Here is a 21,889-nt window from a genome sequence, read left to right on the forward strand (position 1 = left end):
ATATTTAAGGGGCACATTTGGTAGAGACTGCAAAAGCAGATTCAGTTGGAGAGGAAGTGATATTCTGCATGGTTGTTGTGGCAACAGTGGAAAGTCGATAGTCAAGATCCATTGCGTTTATAAATTATTGGCCTTATACTGTGTAGATCCCTTTAATCCCTATTTGGTAATCACATCAAATATGAGAAATCCATTGCGCGCATTGTTTTCGTTAAGAATATCCACTAACATGTGTGCATATGGTTACCAATATTCTAACGAAGGCAGTGGTTTGTCCGTAAGGTGGCGTTTTAAGGCAGGTCCTGGTCAAACCTACCAATGAGACGAGTCGGCTCTATTCTGCTGGGACTGATCGCAATGAACGGGTGTCGGAGCTATACAAGGCAAACGAGCAACCACAGCAAGACTCGGCTTTTAAGGGGATGCGGCATCGATACGCGGGAGCTGTCTATCAGCACCAAATCCCGGACGAAGAGCAAGGCAGCGCGCAGAGCCGAGACCCAAACCCAGTCTCTCCAGTTTTCAGTCTGCCGCCCCCTCCTCCGTCTTTCAGAGAGCGTTCAACTACCACCTCACACTACCAGAACCACCACGAACTGCCTTGTCTGAGCCAGCCCTCTCCGAGAGGTATCCATGCCTGTCAGCCGCAGCACCGCGAACCCCCACCTCTGACAAGCTACGACATCGCCCAACGACCGTCAAACCGGGTCTGTGAACCCGAAGGGCAGCCAGTGCACCTGAAGCAGAACCTTTGGGCCGCAGTCGGCTCGCAGCCGCAGTCAGAACAGCCTGTTATTCAGAGCTGCCACTGCAGTTTTTCCGAGAAGGCGAACCTTTCTCACCAGCGCCAGCCCCTCACTCACCCGCCGCAGCCCTCCCCATCTTTGCCGCCGCCGCCAACGTCGTCCTCTTTGCTGTTTTTGCAGGAATCTAATCGCGGGGAACATTTACAAAGCAGTGCCAATTACCAACAGGCGAGCATCGTGGAACACTGCAGGGGAGGAGGAGGACGGCTCCGAGACCAGAAGCAGTTGTTGCAGCAACACAGTCAAAGACTCCGACACAGGGACCCCTCCCCTGAAACAATCCGAGCAAACTCGCAGAAAGGGCGCACTGTAAATGTATGTGAGTCAATCGAGGCTAATCAGCGAGCATACGAATCCCAGACTCAGGACCTGCAGCAGCTACAGCAACTCCCACTATTGCGAGCTCAACAACAGCTACTGGTGGGGAGCAGCTTGCCTATCAACTACTGCGCCAACGGCTCAGGAGAGCTATGTAGGAATAACCAGGCATCACTGCTGCAACAGCATCAGCAGCAGCAAGACGCACTGGGGCTATGTCCCCAGCGTCCGCAGCACTGTGACCAAGACTGCAATAAGCCGGGGAGGACGAACCAAGCCAACCTGCCGCAGCACCATTGCTGTGACTCCCGTGTAAGCCCACCAACGCAGCCGTACGGGGAGAACTCGTCTGCGACTGGCAGCAGCAGCAAGAGCAGCCCTAACTACGGCTCCAGCTATCACCTGTGGCCCGAGAGCCCGCATAAGGGAGAAGAGCGGATACTAATCGAGCATCATCAGGTACATTTCTAATTTGCTCATGCACCGTTGAGATGTAATAATTAGGGTCTGAGAAAGCTGTAACCTGTAAATTGACTTTAGCCTATAACGTTTCTATTCCATGGCCACGCCTGCCACATGTTTATTTTAGTTTATATAACAGCGCTGTATGTGGGTTATTTGTATGGATGGATACAGTAGGTATGTGTTTCACAGGTAAGGTTGGTAAGGATCTATGTAACTGTTCTACTGCTTCTTCACAAATCCCTCATATAACCTATGACACCCCCGCACGAACAACGCAAGCACACACACACACACGCGCACACACACACACACACACACACACACACACACACACACACACACACACACACACACACACACACACACACACACACACACACACACACACACACACACACACACACACACACACACACACATATATACACACACACACACACACCTGTTCCATGTTGCAGGAACAGCGAGTCTTTTTTTTTGCGTGTTGAAAAAATGTAATCTGTTATCCAGCAGCTGGAGAGAACTGTCTGTTGCATCTTCACAGTAGGCTTCTCTCTCTGGTTACACGGTTTGGCATAGTGCCAAAGTTATGACAACACGTTTTGTGTTTAAGCACCTTATCATAGTCCCGTTTTTCATTGGATGCTTTGTACTGCAATGTACAAACTAATGAAAGGTTTGGATACACATACTGTGCAAAAGCCAACCCATGACATAACAGACATGTAGCCTAACAGTAAATTCAGGGGGGAAAATAAATGCTGAAATATATTTGCATCAGAGATTGTGCTATTGTAAGTAATATAATTGTTTTATTTAATCTATGTCCTTAAATCATAAAAAAGGTCCTTCTTGTGAATTTATATAGCTTTTACATTAAACTATAAACTATGCATTTTCATATTATGCATGCACCCTCGCTCATCACAAAATGACCAGAACCAAAATGATTTTAACAATCTTTGAATTACCTACATTATACAATCATATTAAAAGCTTGTATAGTCTATCAGACGTGAACAACTACTGCAAGTATTCTGATAGACTCATATACTTATCTATTCATGTTTCCCTCAAGCTTCCTGCTTCTATCTTATTGACTTGCCCTTAATGAGGCTGGCTCCCCCGTTTTGAAATCCCTTAAACAAAACAATTGTGACAGCGCGAGACTGATAAAGTGTATACAATTACAGTATCCTGTAACTCAATAGCTGCTCCATATTGATGGCAGTCTGATATTGTGTCCAGCCTCAATAACATTGGTGTTTTGAAAGGTACCTTGCTGGTCCCATTGTGAGCCTCATGTAAGCACTCTTTAATTATTTCCACTTACTGGTATAGAGGTGTGCCCTTGGACAGGACAGTGGCTCCGGCTGCCGACTGGCTCATGTTGCAAGCCTATATACCTCTAAAGGGAAGATGGGGTCACGTGTGTCATCAGCAGGATGGATGGAGAGACGGAGGAGAAAGCTGTTACAGTAAAGCCTTTGTACTTCTCCTGCCAAACTGTAGTAGGACACAATCATAATCACCCCATATGAGCTTTAAGAGGTCAATACGGTATATATCACTGTGCCACTGCCATCTACCTGATACTGTGTGACATAATGCTTGGATTTATATTGAGGCTGTGTTGCTGTGTTTGCACCTTCTGTTGGCCTTTTTGCTCAGTTTTTTTATGTGTTATTTTCTAAATAACAGAGGCTTATCAAGACTGGTTGTTTTCCAAGAGTAGTCTAATCAAGTCTATCACTATTAGTGCGGTATTTATGTTGGGTATGTGATTAGACTTAGGTTAATGCAATGGTGTGAGTCAAGAGCCTGCGATGTCGACAGATCCCCTGTTTTGTTATGATTAGTGGTGCTGTTAAGGCTCCAACCTTTGCTAGAAGAAACGTATTTGTTGATTTCACTTTCTCTATCGTTCACCATCAGGCCTCTTGTACAAGGCCCTTTGTTTTAGCTCCATTAGGCGTGCAGTGTTGTGCATGTTTCCACTGGTTATCTTCCCGTCCTCAAGCTCAGTGCAGCCAACACCTTGAAAGTAAACACACACCAATGAACGAGCGTCACCCCCATTCATTAACAGGGGTGGAACCCGGCCACATCCTGTATGCTGGGAGTGAATGGCACGATCTCTGATAACACATTCACATTGTATTGGGGAGGTGTATGGGAAACCATTTTCCTGTGTGTCCGGCATGAAGGAGGGAGTGAGTACTAACCTAAAGGCCTTCAATAATTTATTGGGGTTTTTCCCATTTTTTTGTTCTGCATTTAAGTGCTGCTACTCTACGCTCGCTCACTGAAATAGATTTGTGTTTCCATGTTTGTTGCTATGGTGAGGAAAACCTGGCATTGTATATCTAGACCTCTCTAAGGCATTGCCTGCGTACAGAGAATGAAGGGAAAAATGCCCTCCAAGGTTTGACATACATTGTACACACATTGTACACTCATATTGCACACACACACACACACTGGGCGGCTGCTACGGTCCTAATAGGAGATGGCTTCCTATCCTCTCCACTTGAACAGTTCACAGCTCTGTTGCGTTTCATCTGAGTGATTTTGCACAAGGAGAGGTGTATTGAATTACGTGCAGAGTCCAGTTAGATACAAAGAGTGGGGGGTTTCGTCAATAGCCCAGAGCAGTACTGCCGTAGGCCGCCATCGCTCTATATGCAAAATGTTTTTGCTCTGGTTATCCAAGTGCAATTTGTCTCATGTATATTTGACCTCTGCTGCTTGTCCCATGTATATTTGACCTCTGCTGCTTGTCTCGTGTATATTTGACCTCTGCTGCTTGTCTCGTGTATATTTGACCTCTGCTGCTTGTCTCGTGTATATTTGACCTCTGATTCTTGTTTCCTGTTTTTAATGCATGTTGTAACCTGACATTATTCTTTAGTTTAGTTTCTATTTTGTATTTACATTTTTTACTGTGTCCACACAATCGCCATAGCACATTGCGTAACAAATGACCCAGGTTCATTTATATGGTAATTTTTGTGCAATCGTAGCCAAGTTAAGTCAACCACATAATGTATCACAGCCATGCATATGCTTGGTGTCTAATTATGTAATTGATCTTGCCTACGTCCTGTGTTAGGGCCATGATCAGAGGACAGGAACCTGGAGAGTATGAATAATGGCACTGCAATTTGATATTGATCATTCATCATGAGATAGAGACTGGAAAAACTTGTTATCAGTGGGATGTGTTTCATTACATCTGCCATAATGGAACCATACCAGTTGGCAGGTGTTTCTGAAAAATTATTGTAACACTAGTTCATATTACAGCAAATTGCAATTCCCTGTAATGCATGTAATACACTATAAGATTGAATGAGATAGCCCTTACAGCAGAGATAGGATACTGTATGTCTCATTTCATACTACTGTGCCTCTTACACTAAATCAACTCACGGTTCCCTGACTGCACTAAAATATGCGTGTCTGAAAGCATCTCTCACCATTGTGAATTACATTTAGCCCAGTTAGTGCATGTGTACTGTAGCGTGTTGCCATTGTGAATTACATTTAGCCCAGTTAGTGCATGTGTACTGTAGCGTGTTGCCATTGTGAATTACATTTAGCCCAGTTAGTGCATGTGTACTGTAGCGTGTTGCCATTGTGAATTACATTTAGCCCAGTTAGTGCATGTGTACTGTAGCGTGTTGCCATTGTGAATTACATTTAGCCCAGTTAGTGCATGTGTACTGTAGCGTGTTGCCATTGTGTGGTTACCCAGGCACTGTATTCCACCCCTTTAGTTTGAAGTCTTAACCCCGGCTAAGGTCCTGGTGCCCTACGGTTTGGATTTGACTGGAGACCACTTAATTGTCTTCTGTATCAAACATAACGCTGCTGTTGTAAACCTCACCAAAAACCCTTGGGCAGATGAATACATATTTCGTGCAAAACAAAAGGTGCAGTCGAGCCGAAAGAGGAGTTTTCATGTTCAGAAACCGCCTTGAACCACTGTTTACAAAGGACACGAATATGAGTTTGTTACATTTCCACAGAGATGTGTGACAGTGTGTCACGATCGTTATGAAAAGCGGACCAAGGCGCAGCGTGATATGCGTACATACTTTATTAAATGTACAACACGAACCAAAACAACAAAACAAACGATACATGAAGTCCTGGGTTGAACACAAACCTTCCGGAACAAGATCCCACAAAATAACAGTGCCAAACAGGCTGCCTAAGTATGGTCCCAAATCAGAGACAACAAGCTACAGCTGCCTCTAATTGGGAACCACCCTGGCCAACATAGATATACACAAACTAGAACACAAACCTAGAAAACTAAACAATGAAACCTACACACCCTGGCTCAACATATAATAGTCCCCAGAGCCAGGGCGTGACACAGTGGGAGGATATCCAGTCTCTGTGGCTGAATTTAAACCCTTTTCACACCGAAATATTTCTATTAGCTGTTTCTACCATAGACTTATGGACTTAGTTATTATACAGACTGGACATGGTGTGGCATTTATTTGAATTTATAAAAAGCAAGGAGAAGTATTCAGAATAGTTACATATTTGTGTAGCCATCATAGGACAAATGTACAATACATGCCATTGTAATGAGTATCACCAGTGTTTGCATAGTGTTGAAACTGTTGTTCTTACTTGCACATCATTTGAATTGGACTCTGTTGATCCACAGTCTCAGTTGATTGAAGCATTGCAGTACAGTTTGATCTCACTGCCTTAGTGCCTGTATCTGTTTAGGATAACTCTCATTGAATTGGATAGAGCATGGCTTTTGCAATGCCAGGATAGTGGGTTCGATTATCGGGACCACCCATATGTAAACAATGGATGCACGCATTACTTTAAGTCGCTTTGGATAAAAGCGTCTGCTAAATGGCATATGCTATGTGTATAATTGTGTTTGAATGCATCTGTGTGTGCGTGTGTGCATGCGAGATATAGAAATACAGAGAGAGTGTGTAGGCTACTTATGTGTGTGTGAGTGAGTGAGTGAGTGAGTGAGTGAGTGAGTGAGTGAGTGAGTGGGAGGGTGTTAGCAGATTTGTCCTGTTTTTTTATTGAATTAATTACTGAACTTCATTTTTAAGCCCACTTTTTATCATCATGATTTATAAAAAGATCTGAGCTGTATTTTGCGGAATGGGCACATTGACTGGACCAGGCAAAGTGTACCCACCCCTATTCTCCCTAGTAAGTGGTTCCTTCCAAGGTGCACCACAGAGCAAAGATATGCTAGGTAGGACACTAGATACTCTAGTGCGCGCAGACGGTATCGTCAAAGATAGAACGATGAGACAGATATTTCACATGACGTATAAATGTGAAGCATCCGCTTGGCGTTTCCACTCACTACCAAATATGGTAGTGAGAGGAAGCCCAGTGGCCGGCAGTGAGAGAAGATGGAACGAGATGGATTTTGCCCGACATTCTGCAAATGTTCTCATCAATGAAACATTTGATCTCAATACAGTTTTCTGTTCCCAAAACTAGAATTTGTTACGAGTGGACAAAGTTTTGTAGGCTTTACCCTTTGCTAAAGTTGTAAAAAATAGTGGACAAAGTTTTGTAGGCTTTACCCTTTGCTAAAGTTGTAAAAAATTGCATTGCAAAAGGCGAATTGAGTTATTGCACACGCGCACTTCACAGAGTAGGTGTTCCCTAACGGAAATATGCATATGTATGCTAGAACGCGCCAATAGGATCTCGCTAGCTCGTGCTTGGCTCTGCCTACCTACTTGCTTGTTCTGCCCACTATGACTAATTTGCTCCCATTGGAAACGACAGGCTGTGGTCTATCTTAGTTATAAAAATCTTTGGTATCATCAGTGGAGGAGGGAGAAAGTGTTGAGTTACACACAGCGTTTGATTTGATTTTAGCTGTCGGTGATGGGCAGGACTCACAGAAGGTATGTTAGTAAATGAATTTGATCAAAGCTATGTAGCCTATTGATTCCTTCTTGATGAATAAATAAAACACTTAGCAATTTTATGAAGTTGGCTTTAGCTAGCCAGCTAAATAGGTTCCCAACCTCATAACTAGCGACCAAGCATATTCAGGTTATCAATCAATTTAGAGTAGCTTGTTTAACTATCTTAGCTGGCATGCCTACTGGCAAAGTTGCTAGACTTTAGAAAATACTAATTTGCTTTAATTCTTGGGTTATGATACTATATACCAGTGTGTCAGTTGTACTAAACTCCTAAGGCATAAAAGTTCTTAAAGAACCAATGTGCACCATCAATTAAAATTACAATTGAACAGGTAAAGAGGTATGCATAGATAAACTACGCAGAAAAAATATACATATTTTTGACATAGAATTAGGCATAATGATTATGGCTCTAGATTGCAGGAAAAGCTGTTTCCATCCTCACATACTTCGTGCCCCCTCTAACATAATGGGTGTATGATGCCCCTGGGTGTTAGCATACTAGTACAATCTCCATGCCACGATCTTCCCTTAAAAGCGTAAAGGGCATATGGACTCAATTGCTCCCCACAGTCTGTTGAAACACCTGTTTCCTCCACAATGATACTGGGATGCATTTCATTTGTCTTTGGGAAGATTCTCCCTCCGAGTCTTAACAACAACCTCCATATGCATCTCTGGGCATGATGTCACAAAGAGGAGGGATATCCAACATGATTCCTCATGGTGATATTCATAGCTATGTGGTTTGATATATGTTGTTATTGTGAACACACACACACACACACACACACACATACACACACAATGTTCATAGCTATGTAGTTCGATATGTTGGTTTGAACACACATGATGATAATGATGATGTTCATCGCTAAGTGGTCGCTATGTAGTTTGATTATCATTGTGAGCAGTCAGTGTGGCTATAGACCTTTCCATTGCTAAGGCCTTGTTGTGTTGTGCAACACTAAAACAAATATAGATGAAAATAATATGGAACCTCGCTCTCTGTGTTTCTAGCGAAAGCCCCATTGTGGTTCCATCCTGTGGCTCTGTGGTACATCTCACTGCGCACAGACGTCAATTCAACGTCTATTCCACGTTGGTTCAACGTGATTTAGTTGAAATGGCGTGGAAACAACGTTGATTCAACCAGTGTGTGCCCAGTGGGATACAACTGCGCACAGCCCTCCATTACGGCCGTCTGATACTTAACCCCTTTAATGGACTCCCTCACTAGTCCTTTTGTCACTGTGCCAGCTTCTTTTTAACCCGTTCATGGCCAGTTCCGGGGGTGTCAGTTTTCTAACCGCCTCAATCCCATTTATTTCTCTACAGTAAAGGATCCCGAGGGCATTAAAAACAGCAGCACTTAATGTTATTACAATAAAAACACATAATAGAAGCAAACTGTATCTGGGGGCTGTGAGCTTAATTCCCAGAACTTGTATCATGTCGGACGTAATAGCCGGTCATTGGGAGAATCCTATGGAGAATATAGGGATTTTATATTTGGGCCTCCCAACCTCAAAACAACACAGGTTGCGCGAGTAGTATAGTGTGTTAGTGTACTGACTGTAAGTGTCTGGGCAGCGGGTGGGCGGGTGAATACAAATGTGCTGCTATTCCAAATGGCTTCTGTTTCATTTAGCAGAAAAAGAGGGTTCTAAAGCAGATAAGGAAAATCAATTAGTTTCTAGTGGGAAAGGGTGCTGCCGGAGTCAGAGCCACGTTACGTCACATATCGTCAGGGCTTTCTCTTAGAATAGACCTGGAGGACAGATATCTTGGTGTCATCTTGTGTGTTTCTGTAATTTTCCTTCTGGACTCTAAGGAGAACTAATGTTATGAGAAGGAATAAAACAGGTGTGAAACGCTTAGTACAACCTGGGTCTAATCTCCATGTTAATGCATTGCTCTCTCTCTCTCTTTCTCTCTCTCTCTCTCTCTCTCTCTCTCTCTCTCTCTCTCTCTATCTAAGGCTAAGGCTGGACGTATCCACAGAGTCCTCCAGTCAATCTTTACTGAGTTTGTTATGGTATTGATCCATCCTATGCTATAGGTTGTTATGGTATTGATCCATCCTATGCTATAGGTTGTTATGGTATTGATCCATTCTATGCTATTGATGTTTTGGCCTCTGTAGGAATTTAGTGGAGTTGCGTTCTGAGACAGTAAGTTCAGCGCTGTGAGACAAAGTCGTGTGATTGCACCCAGTGCTTGACTTGGACTGAAATAGGTTCTGGTACTGTTTTATATACTGTTGAGCTAATATTCTATAAGAGGAACAGGAGCTCAAGCAGTAGAACATTTGAGGTGCCAGTACTCAGCTCCGGTGAGCTCCTGCCCAAGTCCAGCACTGACTGCACCAATGAAAGGGTATTTATTGCCTGTTTTAATAACCTCAGAGTAGAATTTATGACTGTTTGGCCCTATGATGTCAAATAGTCATGAGGGGGAAAGGCTGCATAATGGTATGATGTAGTCTACTGAGTCGGTAAATGTTGTACATTTGAAAGCAGAGAGGCCTTTACTGGTTTAAAGTGTGTGTGCGTGCCTGTGTACGCGCGTGTGTCTGCACAAGCATGTGAGGGCCTTTTCCTTGAATGTGTGTATTCAGAAATGTGTGTGTGGAGGGGGGCCGACTCATACTGCGAAAATAGAGGGACACACAGGGAGAGACTGTTAGCGTGCATGTGTGTGTCTGTGTGTGTGTATTAGTAGGGTATTCCACCTAATCTAGAATATATCTACATCAATCAAGCATCAATCAAGCGGTAATTGGATTCTATGGAGGGGAATGGGCCAATAGCAAAGAGGAACACGCCAGAGAGGATAAGCAGAGCTTTGGAATGCTGCTCTGTTGCATTTACATATTCAACAGCTAGACAAAATTAGACTAGGATTGGAGTCACACATCAATGTTTAGTTTGGTGAGAAAAGTAAGGATTTGTTATATTTTTGTCACATTCTGTCACATTAAAATTCCACATTTTGTGAGGACCATTGCAAATTCTGCCAGCCAGTCTAAAGCTGTGAAGCATTATGTACTAATACCCTGGTAGTGCGCACGACTAATACCTTGGTAGTACGCACTACTAATACCCTGGTAGTACGCACGACTAATACCCTGGTAGTACGCACAACTAATACCCTGGTAGTATGCACAACTAATACCCTGGTAGTACGCACAACTAATACCCTGGTAGTATGCACAACTAATACCCTGGTAGTACGCACAACTAATACCCTGGTAGTACGCACGACTAATACCCTGGTAGTACGCACGACTAATACCCTGGTAGTACGCACAACTAATACTCTGGTAGTACGCATGACTAATACCCTGGTAGTACGCACAACTAATACCGGGGTAGCTCACACAACCAATACCCGGGTAGCTCGCACGACCAATACCCGGGTCGCTTGCACGACCAATACCCAGGTATTAGCACGCACGACCAATACCCGGATAGCACGCACAACTAATACCGGGGTAGCACAAACAACTAATACTGGGGTAGCACGCACAACTAATACCCAGGTATTATCGCGCATGACCAATACCCGGATAGCACGCACAACTAATACCGGGGTAGCACAAACAACTAATAACATGGTAGCATGCACGACTAATACCAGGGTAGCATGCACGACTAATACTGGAGTAGCATGCACGACTAATACCCGGGTAAAACATATGACTAATACCTGGGTAATATACATGACTAATACCTGGGTATTAGCACGCACGACTAATATGCACAGATAATACCCGGGTAGTACAAACAACTAATACCCGGGTAGCACGTATGACTAATACCCGGGTAGTTTGCACGACTACCACCCAGGTATTAGTAGGCACAACTTCTAATACCTGGGTAGCACGCACTACTAATACTCGGGTAGCACGCACAACTAATACCCGGGTAGTACGCATTGCTAATACCGGGGAAGTACGCACGACTAAGAGCGGGTCAGTATGCACGACTAATACCCGGGTAGTCCGCCCTACTAATACTGGGGCAGCACGCACAACTAATACCCGGGTATTAGTATGCACAGCTACTAATACCCGGGTAGTACGCACTAACAATACCCGGGTAGTATGTTCCAGCATTATCTATGTTTACATTTACATTCTGTCATCGACTTATGTGCTGAACACATTCAGGGAGTCAAGTCAACGATAAATTCCAGTAAATTCCGTAATTGCGTAAAATTTCAATTAATGACTTCATGAGAACACCTCATAGATCTATGGACAATTTCCGAAACCGAGAACTGAATTCCAATTCATTCTCTGAATTGTCTGGAATTGAAAAAGTAAGACATGCTACTAATGATGTCCTACTGTATATTTCTCCCAAGAGAGTCCTACAACCTTCAGTTAGAACGCTCTGATCACAGTCTTATTCAGACTCTACGTAGAGTACTCTTAGAAAAAAGGGTTCCAAAAGGGTTCTACCTGGATCCAAAAAAGGTTCTTCAAAGGGTTCTCTTATGGGGACGGCCGAAGAACCCTTTTAGGTTCTAGATAGCACCTTTTTTTCTAAGAGTGTGTGTCTCCTTTCGAGGGGACAGCTTTGTGTGTCCTAATCAGTGCACTATTGTGATGCTTCTGAACGCCTAGTGCATTATTAGCCCTAACAATGACCAACACGGGTAATATACCTGTCTTGTCATCTCTGTAGTTTTTTTTCCTTCTTGTTTTGGCCATAATTTATTTATATTTTCATCTCAGAGGAGAAGAGGGGGATGATAATGCCGCTTCGGGAAGCCTGTAATTGTGCCTGTTATCAAACTGCAGTCATTTTAACCACAGGCGTTGCTCAAAGGACGACCCATACTGATTCCACTGAGGAAAACTCCTGCTGAGTTGTCTTTTCTTCTGGGAAATGCACGCTGACTGTTGTACATAGGATTGTACTTTCTTAGAAAGATTACAAATATGCTGAACAAAAATATAAACGCAACATGCAACAATTTCAACTGTTTTACAGTTCATATAAAGGAAATCAGTCAACTGAAATAAATTCATTAGGCCCTAATCTACGGATTTCACATGACTGGGCAGGGGCGCAGCCATGGGCCCACCCACTTGGGAGCCAGGCCCAGACAATCAGAATGAGTTTTTCCCCACAAAAGGGTATTATTACAGACAGAAATACTCCTCAGTTTCATCAGCTGTCTGGGTGGCTGGTCTCAGATGATCCCGTAGGTGAAGAAATCGTATGTGGAGGTTCTGGGCTGATGTGGTTACACATGGTCTGTGGTTGTGAGGCCGGTTGGACGTACTGCAAAATTCTCTAAAATGACTTATGGTAGAGAAATGAACATTCAATTCTCTGGCAACATCTCTGGTGGACATTCCTGCAGTCAGCATGCCAATTGCATGCTCCCTTAAAACTTGAGACATCTGTGGCATAACGACACATTTTAGAGTGGCCTTTTATTGCCCCCAGCACAAGGTGCACCTGTGTAATGATCATGCTGTTTAATCAGCTTCTTGATATGCCACACCTGTCAGGTGGATGGATTATCTTGGCAAAGAAGAAATGCTCACTAACAGGGGATGTAAACACATTTGTGCACAAACTATGAGAGAAATACGTTTTTTTGTGAGTATGGAACATTTCTGGGATTTTTTATTTCAGCTCATGAAACATGGGACCAATACTTTACATGTTGTGTTTATATTTTTGTTCAGTATATATTAGTAAACCATGAGGTTATGCTGTTAACTGTGCATACTGTATGTACAGTATAATACACAGCAAGGATTCTAGAAGCAATTGGTCGCACCGTTTACATTGAAACGTTGTCGTTATACTGTCTATAAAAGTATGAACATTTTCAAAGCCACATAGACAGTCTGAATGGGTGGTGGTGTTTTACATGTTTACTAGTAAGACGTACTGAGATCCTGGCTGGCGCTGTTGGTTGGGTTGGACAGCCCTGCCCTGCCCTAGCCTGTCACAGAAATATGACAACGTGACAAACCGTCAACTATAGCCTACAGCTCTCCATCTCAACAGGGGCAGGCTGAGGAGGTCCCCAGGGGTCCTCTCTTTCTTTATTTCCTTCCCTCTCACCACCCTCCCTCGTGTCCCTTCATTTTCTCTGTATGAGTTGGCCCCCTCCACACATGTGCCACATGTCCGAATACACAGCAGGCAGGCACACACCTCTCTCCCTCCCCACTATTTTCCAGTTGGGCCAAGACACACACACATGCACGCACTCTTAGAGGGATGAGTAAAGCAAGCAAGCAAGCAAGCAGAGACAGAGAGAGAGAGAGAGAGAGAGAGAGAGAGAGAGAGAGAGAGAGAGAGAGAGAGAGAGAGAGAGAGAGAGAGAGAGAGAGAGAGAGCGAGAGAGAGAGAGAGAGAGAGAGAGAGAGAGAGAGAGAGACACAGAGAGAGAGAGAGACACAGAGAGACAGAGAGGCAGAGAGTTGCAGTGCTTCATCTAAACTGTTCTGCACTGTGGCTTTTCAATTTGATTAGGAGGCTCCATTTCATACGGGCAGGATGCTGTCTGCCATTCAGAATGAAATTGAAGCGTTCGCCGGGACAGACAGCCATCCCATGTCTCCTTCTGAAGGAGGATCAGCGGACAAAGTCAACCGCGGCCTGTTGTGCCCCTCACGGAACACTTTGTGTCCCAATGGCACCCTACTCCTTATATAGTGTAGGGTATAGGGTACCATTTAGAACGCACACTTTTCGTCGGGGGTGAGAAACAGGAGAGAGCACCCTCAGCATGGCAAAGAGTGTGGTTTTAAGTGGATATTATTAAATGCATCATACTTTTTTGTTTATTCTGTTTGGAAGTCAAATACGATGAACTGAAATGCATGGGAATTCACCTAAATGAAATGCATCACAATAGAGAATCAGTAGTTAAAATGTAAAAATTTAGTATATTATGTGTTATGAGTTGTGAGGAAGGTACAGTGTGAGCTCTTATGGGATATCCATGTGAGATTTGCCTGAAGAAAAAGGTTATGTATTACTGTACATCCATCTTACCTTCTTGTATTTCTCTTGTGCTGTCTCCTATACGGTATGGACACACCCATCTAGCAGTCAGTCAGTCAGCAGTCAGTGGTATATTTTCAACCACCAAGAGAGTCTGCAGCATAATGGTCAGAAATGGAGACCGACGCCAACGGGAGAAGCGCATTCTTCCATCTCTCTCCATCTCTCTCCATCAATCCTGTTCATTATGTTATTGGAATAACCTGTCATGGCTGCTTTTAGTTTACTTCCCTTGGCTGATACGGCAGTCACGTCATGTCCATTTGCTTTGATCGATTGTCATTTAATCACTGAACAAAGCAAACTTTGTCATTGTGTTTTATTTTCATGAAATAAAACACATGAATGGTCATTTTATTGGGGAAATTAATGATGACAAATAGCCGTCGCTAGGGAACTGTAATTGTCCCACCTTTGTAAGCAAAAGGAGAGGTGCTAATATCTAATGACGTTTAAGGTCTTTCAAGCAACCTTTATAGTAGGAATGCGCCACTATCTGAAATACGTTTCATAGAGGGGTCTTAATGGCTCTGATGATGAAGCTCTTTAAAAGAGTAAAGGGGATTAGAACACTATGGTTCCCTCTAATCCTTAACCTTTAGTCTGGTCTGGTCTGTGTCAGGAGATAGCGTCAGTGGGCCGGACTTACTGTAGTACATTTCCATTATGGGAATCAGAGTTTATTTCCGAACACATTTAGAGGCATTAGGGAGCTCACTCAAGCCAAATGAAAAGGCAGTGTTGTCAAACACCCCCCGCTATTAGTTTTACAAGCCATTATGATAATCTAAGTGAACTCCCAGAAGAGCTGTGGAGATGCCGCTGGAATGCACACTCAACTGCCATTTGTATACGCTTCTGCACTTCCAAGGTCCGTGTAACTCCTCAATTCCTCTACTTTCCCACCTAATTTAATTCTCGCCTCTCCTTGAACCAGCGCTGCAATATAATCACACTCTGGATCAAGGATTTACATTTCAGTCATTTAGCAGACGCTCTTATCCAGAGCGACTTACAGTAGTGTGAGTGCATACATTTTCATACTTTCTCTTATAGGTCCCCCATGGGAATCAAACCCACAACCCTGGAGTGGCAAATGCCATGCTTTACCAACTGAGCCACACGGGATTGGGCTGAGCAGGATCCCTCTTCAATTTAGATGCAGTTTTTGACATACAGAGAGGAGACGAAGACGCATTTTTGGCTGAAGAATGTCCTTGTTTTCCCTTTGCAGAAACTCTTGATTCAGTTTTTCCTGCATCTCTGATTATAGAAGCACCACTCACTCAGTCACTCAGTCTTTTGGACACCCCAACTCTGGGCTCTGCAGGAAAGAGTGTTTCTTTAACAGAAAACAAGGTCACGCAGCACATTAATCTTTCATGACAAAATTTGTGCAGCGCAAAGAGGACATTTTCTGCACTGTAGGGTCCACTATTAGTTATATGGCTTTATTTATACATCCATCTCCATTTATTATTCATGTGCTTTTGCCCTGCAGATTTGGATGCGCTTTTCTTGAGGGACAGCTGATATGCGTGCAATGTACAGCAGAACACACTACACAGAGATTGCCATCCCTAAGCACTGATTTAGTGCAGGGCAGTGTTTCTGGTTCGTGCTTCTGGTTTGTGGACCGGCTCCGGCCCATGGGACATTGCTCAAATTGAAGTTATAAAGGAAAGGTGCTCCTCAGAGAAGGAGGACTATACTGTAGTTTCCCATTCTCTGACACCAGACCGATTTGGTGGTCTGTTTCTCTAACATCCGCTTGTGTTTTTGTCTGCCAGGCAGCCACTGAGCAGAAGAAGCTGAGCCATGCTGGATCCAAGCCCTCCCTCTCCGAGAGCAGCGGCCGACTCCCTCAGATAGCCATGAACACCTGCAAGTACAATGGCGGCGTAGTGAGACCACTGGGCAGCCTGGCGTCTTCGCGGCGCAACCTAGCAGAGCTCGACTCGGAGACGCAGCCCCTCCAGACGCTGCACAGCTCCGGCCTGGAGGTGGTGATATCCAAGGGCAACGGCGAGGACCCCAGCAAGGCGTCCAACGAGAGCCTGGTCAGGGACGGAAACGGTGCTCCTGTGAAGAAGAACAAGGACATCGGCTATAGGCTCGGCCACCGGAGGGCACTCTTTGAGAAGCGGAAGAGACTCAGTGACTACGCCCTCATCTTCGGAATGTTCGGGATCGTCGTCATGGTGACTGAGACTGAACTGTCCTGGGGAGTTTACGGCAAGGTAATTAGTGTGGGTGGTCTTTTTGTTTGTTGAATACCTCCAATACTGCTATACTCTGAGTCGCTATACACAATTTCCCCACTGTGGGGGAAAACACGAGGGAGTTCTCATAGACCACCAGCAAAAAAAGCCTCATGTTGCTTATGAATCCATTTCACACTACTTTTGGATTATAATTGAATTGTAAGGCTTGTATGAATGTCCTGCTTTAATATATTGTTTGTGTCATCGTCGCAAATCAACTGCATTATACTTAAACACTTCAAATTCAACCAGTAAAATGTCAATGAGCGTTAGCATTCTAGCTAACTGCTGCATTCAAAATAGGATTTTTGCAACTATCACAACCAAATGTAATCTTAGAAACTGTTCAAGCAATAATCAAAACAACATTGTAATCCTATGAGAACTCCACCAAAAATGATTTAGTTTTGAAGTTATAACTACGTAAATTTAGGCTATGTTGAATGGGCACAGACGGCAAATGGCAGTTGTTTTCCCCCATACTTGTTTATGACGTGAATAACGACTCGGAGTATACTATGTTTAGATATGAAGTAATGTTAAACATGGTGAACACACAGTGAACTGCAGAGATATCTGTGGAAGTAGAATGACAATTATTGCGATTCAAACAAAAACCTGCCTGAACATCATATTTATGAGGATGGCCTTTTTGAATTGTTTGATTTCGTATTGGAATAGACAACTACTGCAGTATCAGAGGGCAGAGCTTGGGCAAAGGGCTGTTTTCACTAAGCTGCTGCTGGTATTTTGAGAGTCACTTTGAAGCCTGCCCTGCAGCCAAACACGACGCTGCCCAATCACAATAGAGAGAGCTGCTTCAAAGTGTCTGACATTATCTCTGCCCAGCGCGTGGGAGTGTCAGGACAACCCAACATGGCGGCAGGCTGTTGTAATTTCAGGGTCGCCATGGCCTGGTCACGACTCCCTGACCTATCATTAGCTTCATCAACCAATCAATTTGGATTTGGGCAGTGCTTTCTGTGCAGAACATTTGTCACAGTGCACTTAAGGAAAGGTTTGGCCCCAATGTTTCCAAGACTGCACTGTTGGCTAGCGTCACCACATAGTCAATGCAACGAGCCAGCATGATAGGCCTAAGTAGTAGCTGGATTTTTTACAACTGCATGAGGTAAAGTAAGATTAAGCAGCAATGTTTTGGTTAAGTCCAGCCAATTTGAATTGATAAATTCAATATTGCCGATATGTGTCTATGAGGTTTCTATTAACCAATTTTCAAAGTAAATTTAGATTAATTGTCGAGTTGACCTGAGTTGAAATTGAACTGACCCACCCCAAGAGAGCATATCAACATCCATTTACAACGACTTGGTCGTCCGCAGCCTTGACAACAGAGCAATGGGCAGCTTTTACAATCGCCCGTGACGATTATTTAAGAATGATTCCTATTGTTGTTTTTGTCGCTGTTGTCAGGATTACAACCCCCCCCCCCCCCCCCCCCCCCAATTCATTATATAACATGTTTTATTCCCACCACTATTACAGCTGATTCATCAAACCGCTTTTTACCCACAGAGGGAACTCTAGTAGTGCAGGTCCTTATTCCAAAGATCTATGACCCCTTTATAGGCGTTGCAGCTCTAGCATCCAAACGATCAATTCATCACTCCCACCACTCACGGTGGGTCGCTTCCTGCTAATGCTAGAAGGTGCACAACATAACGGCTCCGTTTCTGCATCCAGGCTACTATTAGATGAATGATGAATTAAAAGTTTGCATACTGTTTAGAGCCAATGTTTGACCTCTACTTCCTGCTACTGTCATGTTTTGAGAGAACACTGTGATGCTGTTGTTTTTAGATCAAACCCCTTTCCTCAGCTGTCTCATTAGGTTCTAAGCTAATAATATGTGGTGTTTTCATTGTCTGTGTTCCTCTCCCTACTACTAGCTACATTCACTCTAAAGGAAAACCTTTTTGGAAGATAGAAGTTAGATGGATTTATTTTGGTCTTGTTCACTCCAGCCAACAATATATTTGTATTTGTCCACCATGAAGACTGCCTAAATGATTTCACAAAAATAAAACACATCTAAGTTGAAGATTTCTTACGCAGTTTATATTAATGCTTTTACATTTACAGTTCTGAGGTGAAGCCAAGGTATGACCACTCCTCTGAAAGTCAACATAGGCTGTACATGCTATGTAATCGTCAAAAATATTCTTAATTTATTTTATATATTTATATTTCTCCTCAATATTACTGTATCTCTAAACTATATTTCTTATGTGTCTGTCTCTCACTACAGGAATCTTCGTACTCATTTGCACTGAAATGCCTTATCAGCCTTTCCACTGTTATATTGCTTGGTCTTATAATAATGTACCATGCCCGGGAAATCCAGGTGAGTCGAAATAGTGCAACAATGTGGCAGGAAATACCTTTTCATTATGTTGTCATTTATGGGCCGGTGTGGTGATTGCCTGAATTGCTTGAACATTGAGTTTGATTATTGAGTGTGATGATGCCTATTATTGATAAATAGTAGTATTATAGTAGATTTTTTAAAAAAGTATTCAACATTTAAACAGGTCAACTTAATTGGGTATATTAGATATTTTACAGTCCTAATTCAGCTGATTTATATTATGATATTTACAGAAAATTACTGAAATAACTGGTACTTATTTTAAGGCTCTTTAAAAAGTGTGGCATCTATTAAAGCTGTAATCCACAGCGGTGAAACTGCCACGTCCGTTCGCAATATTACAACAACAAAGAAATTACTTCAAACAACGAACACAGTTTTCTTTCATCATTGCACATCATTGCACGCGAGATAGAACAGCAGAGTATGTATTACGGACTGTAAAATATAGTATATGAAGACTGTAAAATAAAGTAAATAACTAGTGTAAAATAAAGTATATAAAGACTGTAAAATAAAGTATATAACTACTGTAAAATAAAGTATATAACTACTGTAAAAAGTATATAAAGACTGTAAAATAAAGCATAACTAAGCTACTTTTTGCTTCTCCCGCAGCTGTTTATGGTGGACAATGGGGCGGACGACTGGAGGATAGCCATGACGTACGAACGCATCTTCTTCATCGTGCTGGAGCTGCTGGTGTGCGCCATCCACCCCATCCCGGGCCATTACCGCTTCACGTGGACGGCGCGGATCGCCTTCACCTACACTCCGTCGACGGCCAACGCCGACGTGGACATCATCCTCTCCATCCCCATGTTCCTGCGCCTCTACCTGATCGGCCGAGTCATGCTGCTGCACAGCAAGCTCTTCACGGATGCCTCGTCACGCAGCATCGGCGCCCTCAACAAGATCAACTTCAACACGCGCTTCGTCATGAAGACGCTCATGACCATCTGCCCCGGCACCGTGCTGCTGGTCTTCAGCATCTCCTCGTGGATCATCGCCGCCTGGACGGTGCGAGTCTGCGAGAGGTAAACGGCTAGGGAGTTCCCTAAAGAGGGAAAAACCCAGCCACTCGCCACAAAAACGCACGCCCCCATCACTGTGCACTGTGTTTGTCGGCACTCACCCTTTCTCTCTCTCTCTCTCTCTCTCTCTCTCTCTCTCTCTCTCTCTCTCTCTCTCTCTCTCTCTCTCTCTCTCTCTCTCTCTCTCTCTCTCCCTCCCTCCTTCCCCCACTTCAATCTCTCTCCCCCCTTCCCCCACTTCTCTCTCTCTCCCTCCTTTCCCCACTTCTCTCTCTCTCCCCCCTTCCCCCACTTCTCTCTCTCCCCCTCCTTCCCCCACTTCTCTCTCTCCCTCCTTCCCCCACTTCTCTCTCTCCCCCCTTCCCCACTTCTCTCTCTCCCTCCTTCCCCCACTTCTCTCTCTCCCTCCTTCCCCCACTTCTCTCTCTCCCCCCTTCCCCCACTTCCCTCTCTCGCCCTCCTTCCCCCCTTCTCTCCCTCCTTCCCCCAATTCTCTCTCTCTCTCTCCTTCCCCCACTTCTCTCTCTCCCTCCTTCCCCCAGATCTCTCTCTCTCCTTCCCCACTTCTCTCTCTCTCCCTCCTTCCCCCACTTCTCTATTTCTCTCCTTCACCCACTTCTCTCTCCCTCCTTCCCCCACTTCTCTCTCTCCCCCCTTCCCCCACTTCTCTCTCTCCCTCCTTCCCCCACTTCTCTCTCTCTCTCTCTCCCTCCTTCCCCCACTTCTCTATTTCTCTCCTTCACCCACTTCTCTCTCCCTCCTTCCCCCACTTCTCTCTCTCTCTCCTTCCCCACTTCTCTCTCTCTCCCTCCTTCCCCCACTTCTCTATTTCTCTCCTTCACCCACTTCTCTCTCCCTCCTTCCCCCACTTCTCTCTCTACCTCCTTCCCCCCACTTCTCTCTCTCTCCCTCCTTCCCCCACTTCTCTCTCTCCCTCCTTCCCCCCTTCTCTCTCTCCTCCCTCCTTCCCCCTTCTCTCCCTCCTTCCCCCACTTCCCTCTCTCGCCCTCCTTCCCCCTTCTCTCCCTCCTTCCCCAATTCTCTCTCTTCCCTCCTTCCCCACTTCTCTCTCTCCCTCCTTCCCCCTTCTCTCTCTCCTTCCCCTTCTCTCTCTCTCCCTCCTTCCAGCATTCTGTTCTCTGTGTCCAGTTGTGTTGTCGTGTTCTGTTCATCCTCACTAGCCCACAGTAATGTGTCGTATCCCCCCCCCCCCCCACATACACACACACACACCACTGCCTGAGTAAAAAAAAAGGGGGATTAATTAGCTCAGCGATCACTCCACGAATCCCTACTCCTTGTTTTAACGCTATTTTAGCAGCTTTTCCATAATTCATGAGTGTCTAATTGTTTGTTTGCTGAATGGTTTGTTTTGGTAATGCTGAGCAGCCCCAAGGATCCCGTTCACATCAGGCTTTATCTCAAGGGGGCGGTGGGGATTCTCACAGATCTCAGAGTAAAGGAGGAGGCAGGGAAGAGCACACTTTTTCAGACCAATTAGAAGTTTATAATTACTTTGAAGTTAAGTTGTCTTGTTTAGTGTGTAGGGGCTGAGGGAGGTGGGATGGGTTGACGTCAGCTCCTGTAAGGCTTTGTTATGACAAAAGGCTGTAAGTCAAAAAGTC

At 44.3% G+C, this 21,889-nt stretch overlaps 1 protein-coding gene across 1 annotated transcript in view; it reads left to right on the plus strand.

The window, feature by feature from the left end:
• Window positions 1-422: 422 nt before the first annotated feature.
• LOC311146879 (small conductance calcium-activated potassium channel protein 2-like) overlaps window positions 423-21,889 on the plus strand; it is a gene marked incomplete at both ends in the record, with an annotated part of 44,027 nt that continues 22,560 nt past the window's right edge. The window contains 4 exons of the mRNA XM_084183495.1: window positions 423-1,583; window positions 16,368-16,817; window positions 19,111-19,206; window positions 19,849-20,267. Of these exons, the coding sequence (XP_084039621.1) occupies window positions 423-1,583; window positions 16,368-16,817; window positions 19,111-19,206; window positions 19,849-20,267 (2,126 nt within the window). The remainder of the gene's footprint in view (window positions 1,584-16,367; window positions 16,818-19,110; window positions 19,207-19,848; window positions 20,268-21,889) is intronic.

Source organism: Coregonus lavaretus, assembly GCF_964263955.1.
Source record: "Coregonus lavaretus genome assembly, chromosome: 19".
Classification (NCBI taxonomy): domain Eukaryota; kingdom Metazoa; phylum Chordata; class Actinopteri; order Salmoniformes; family Salmonidae; genus Coregonus; species Coregonus lavaretus.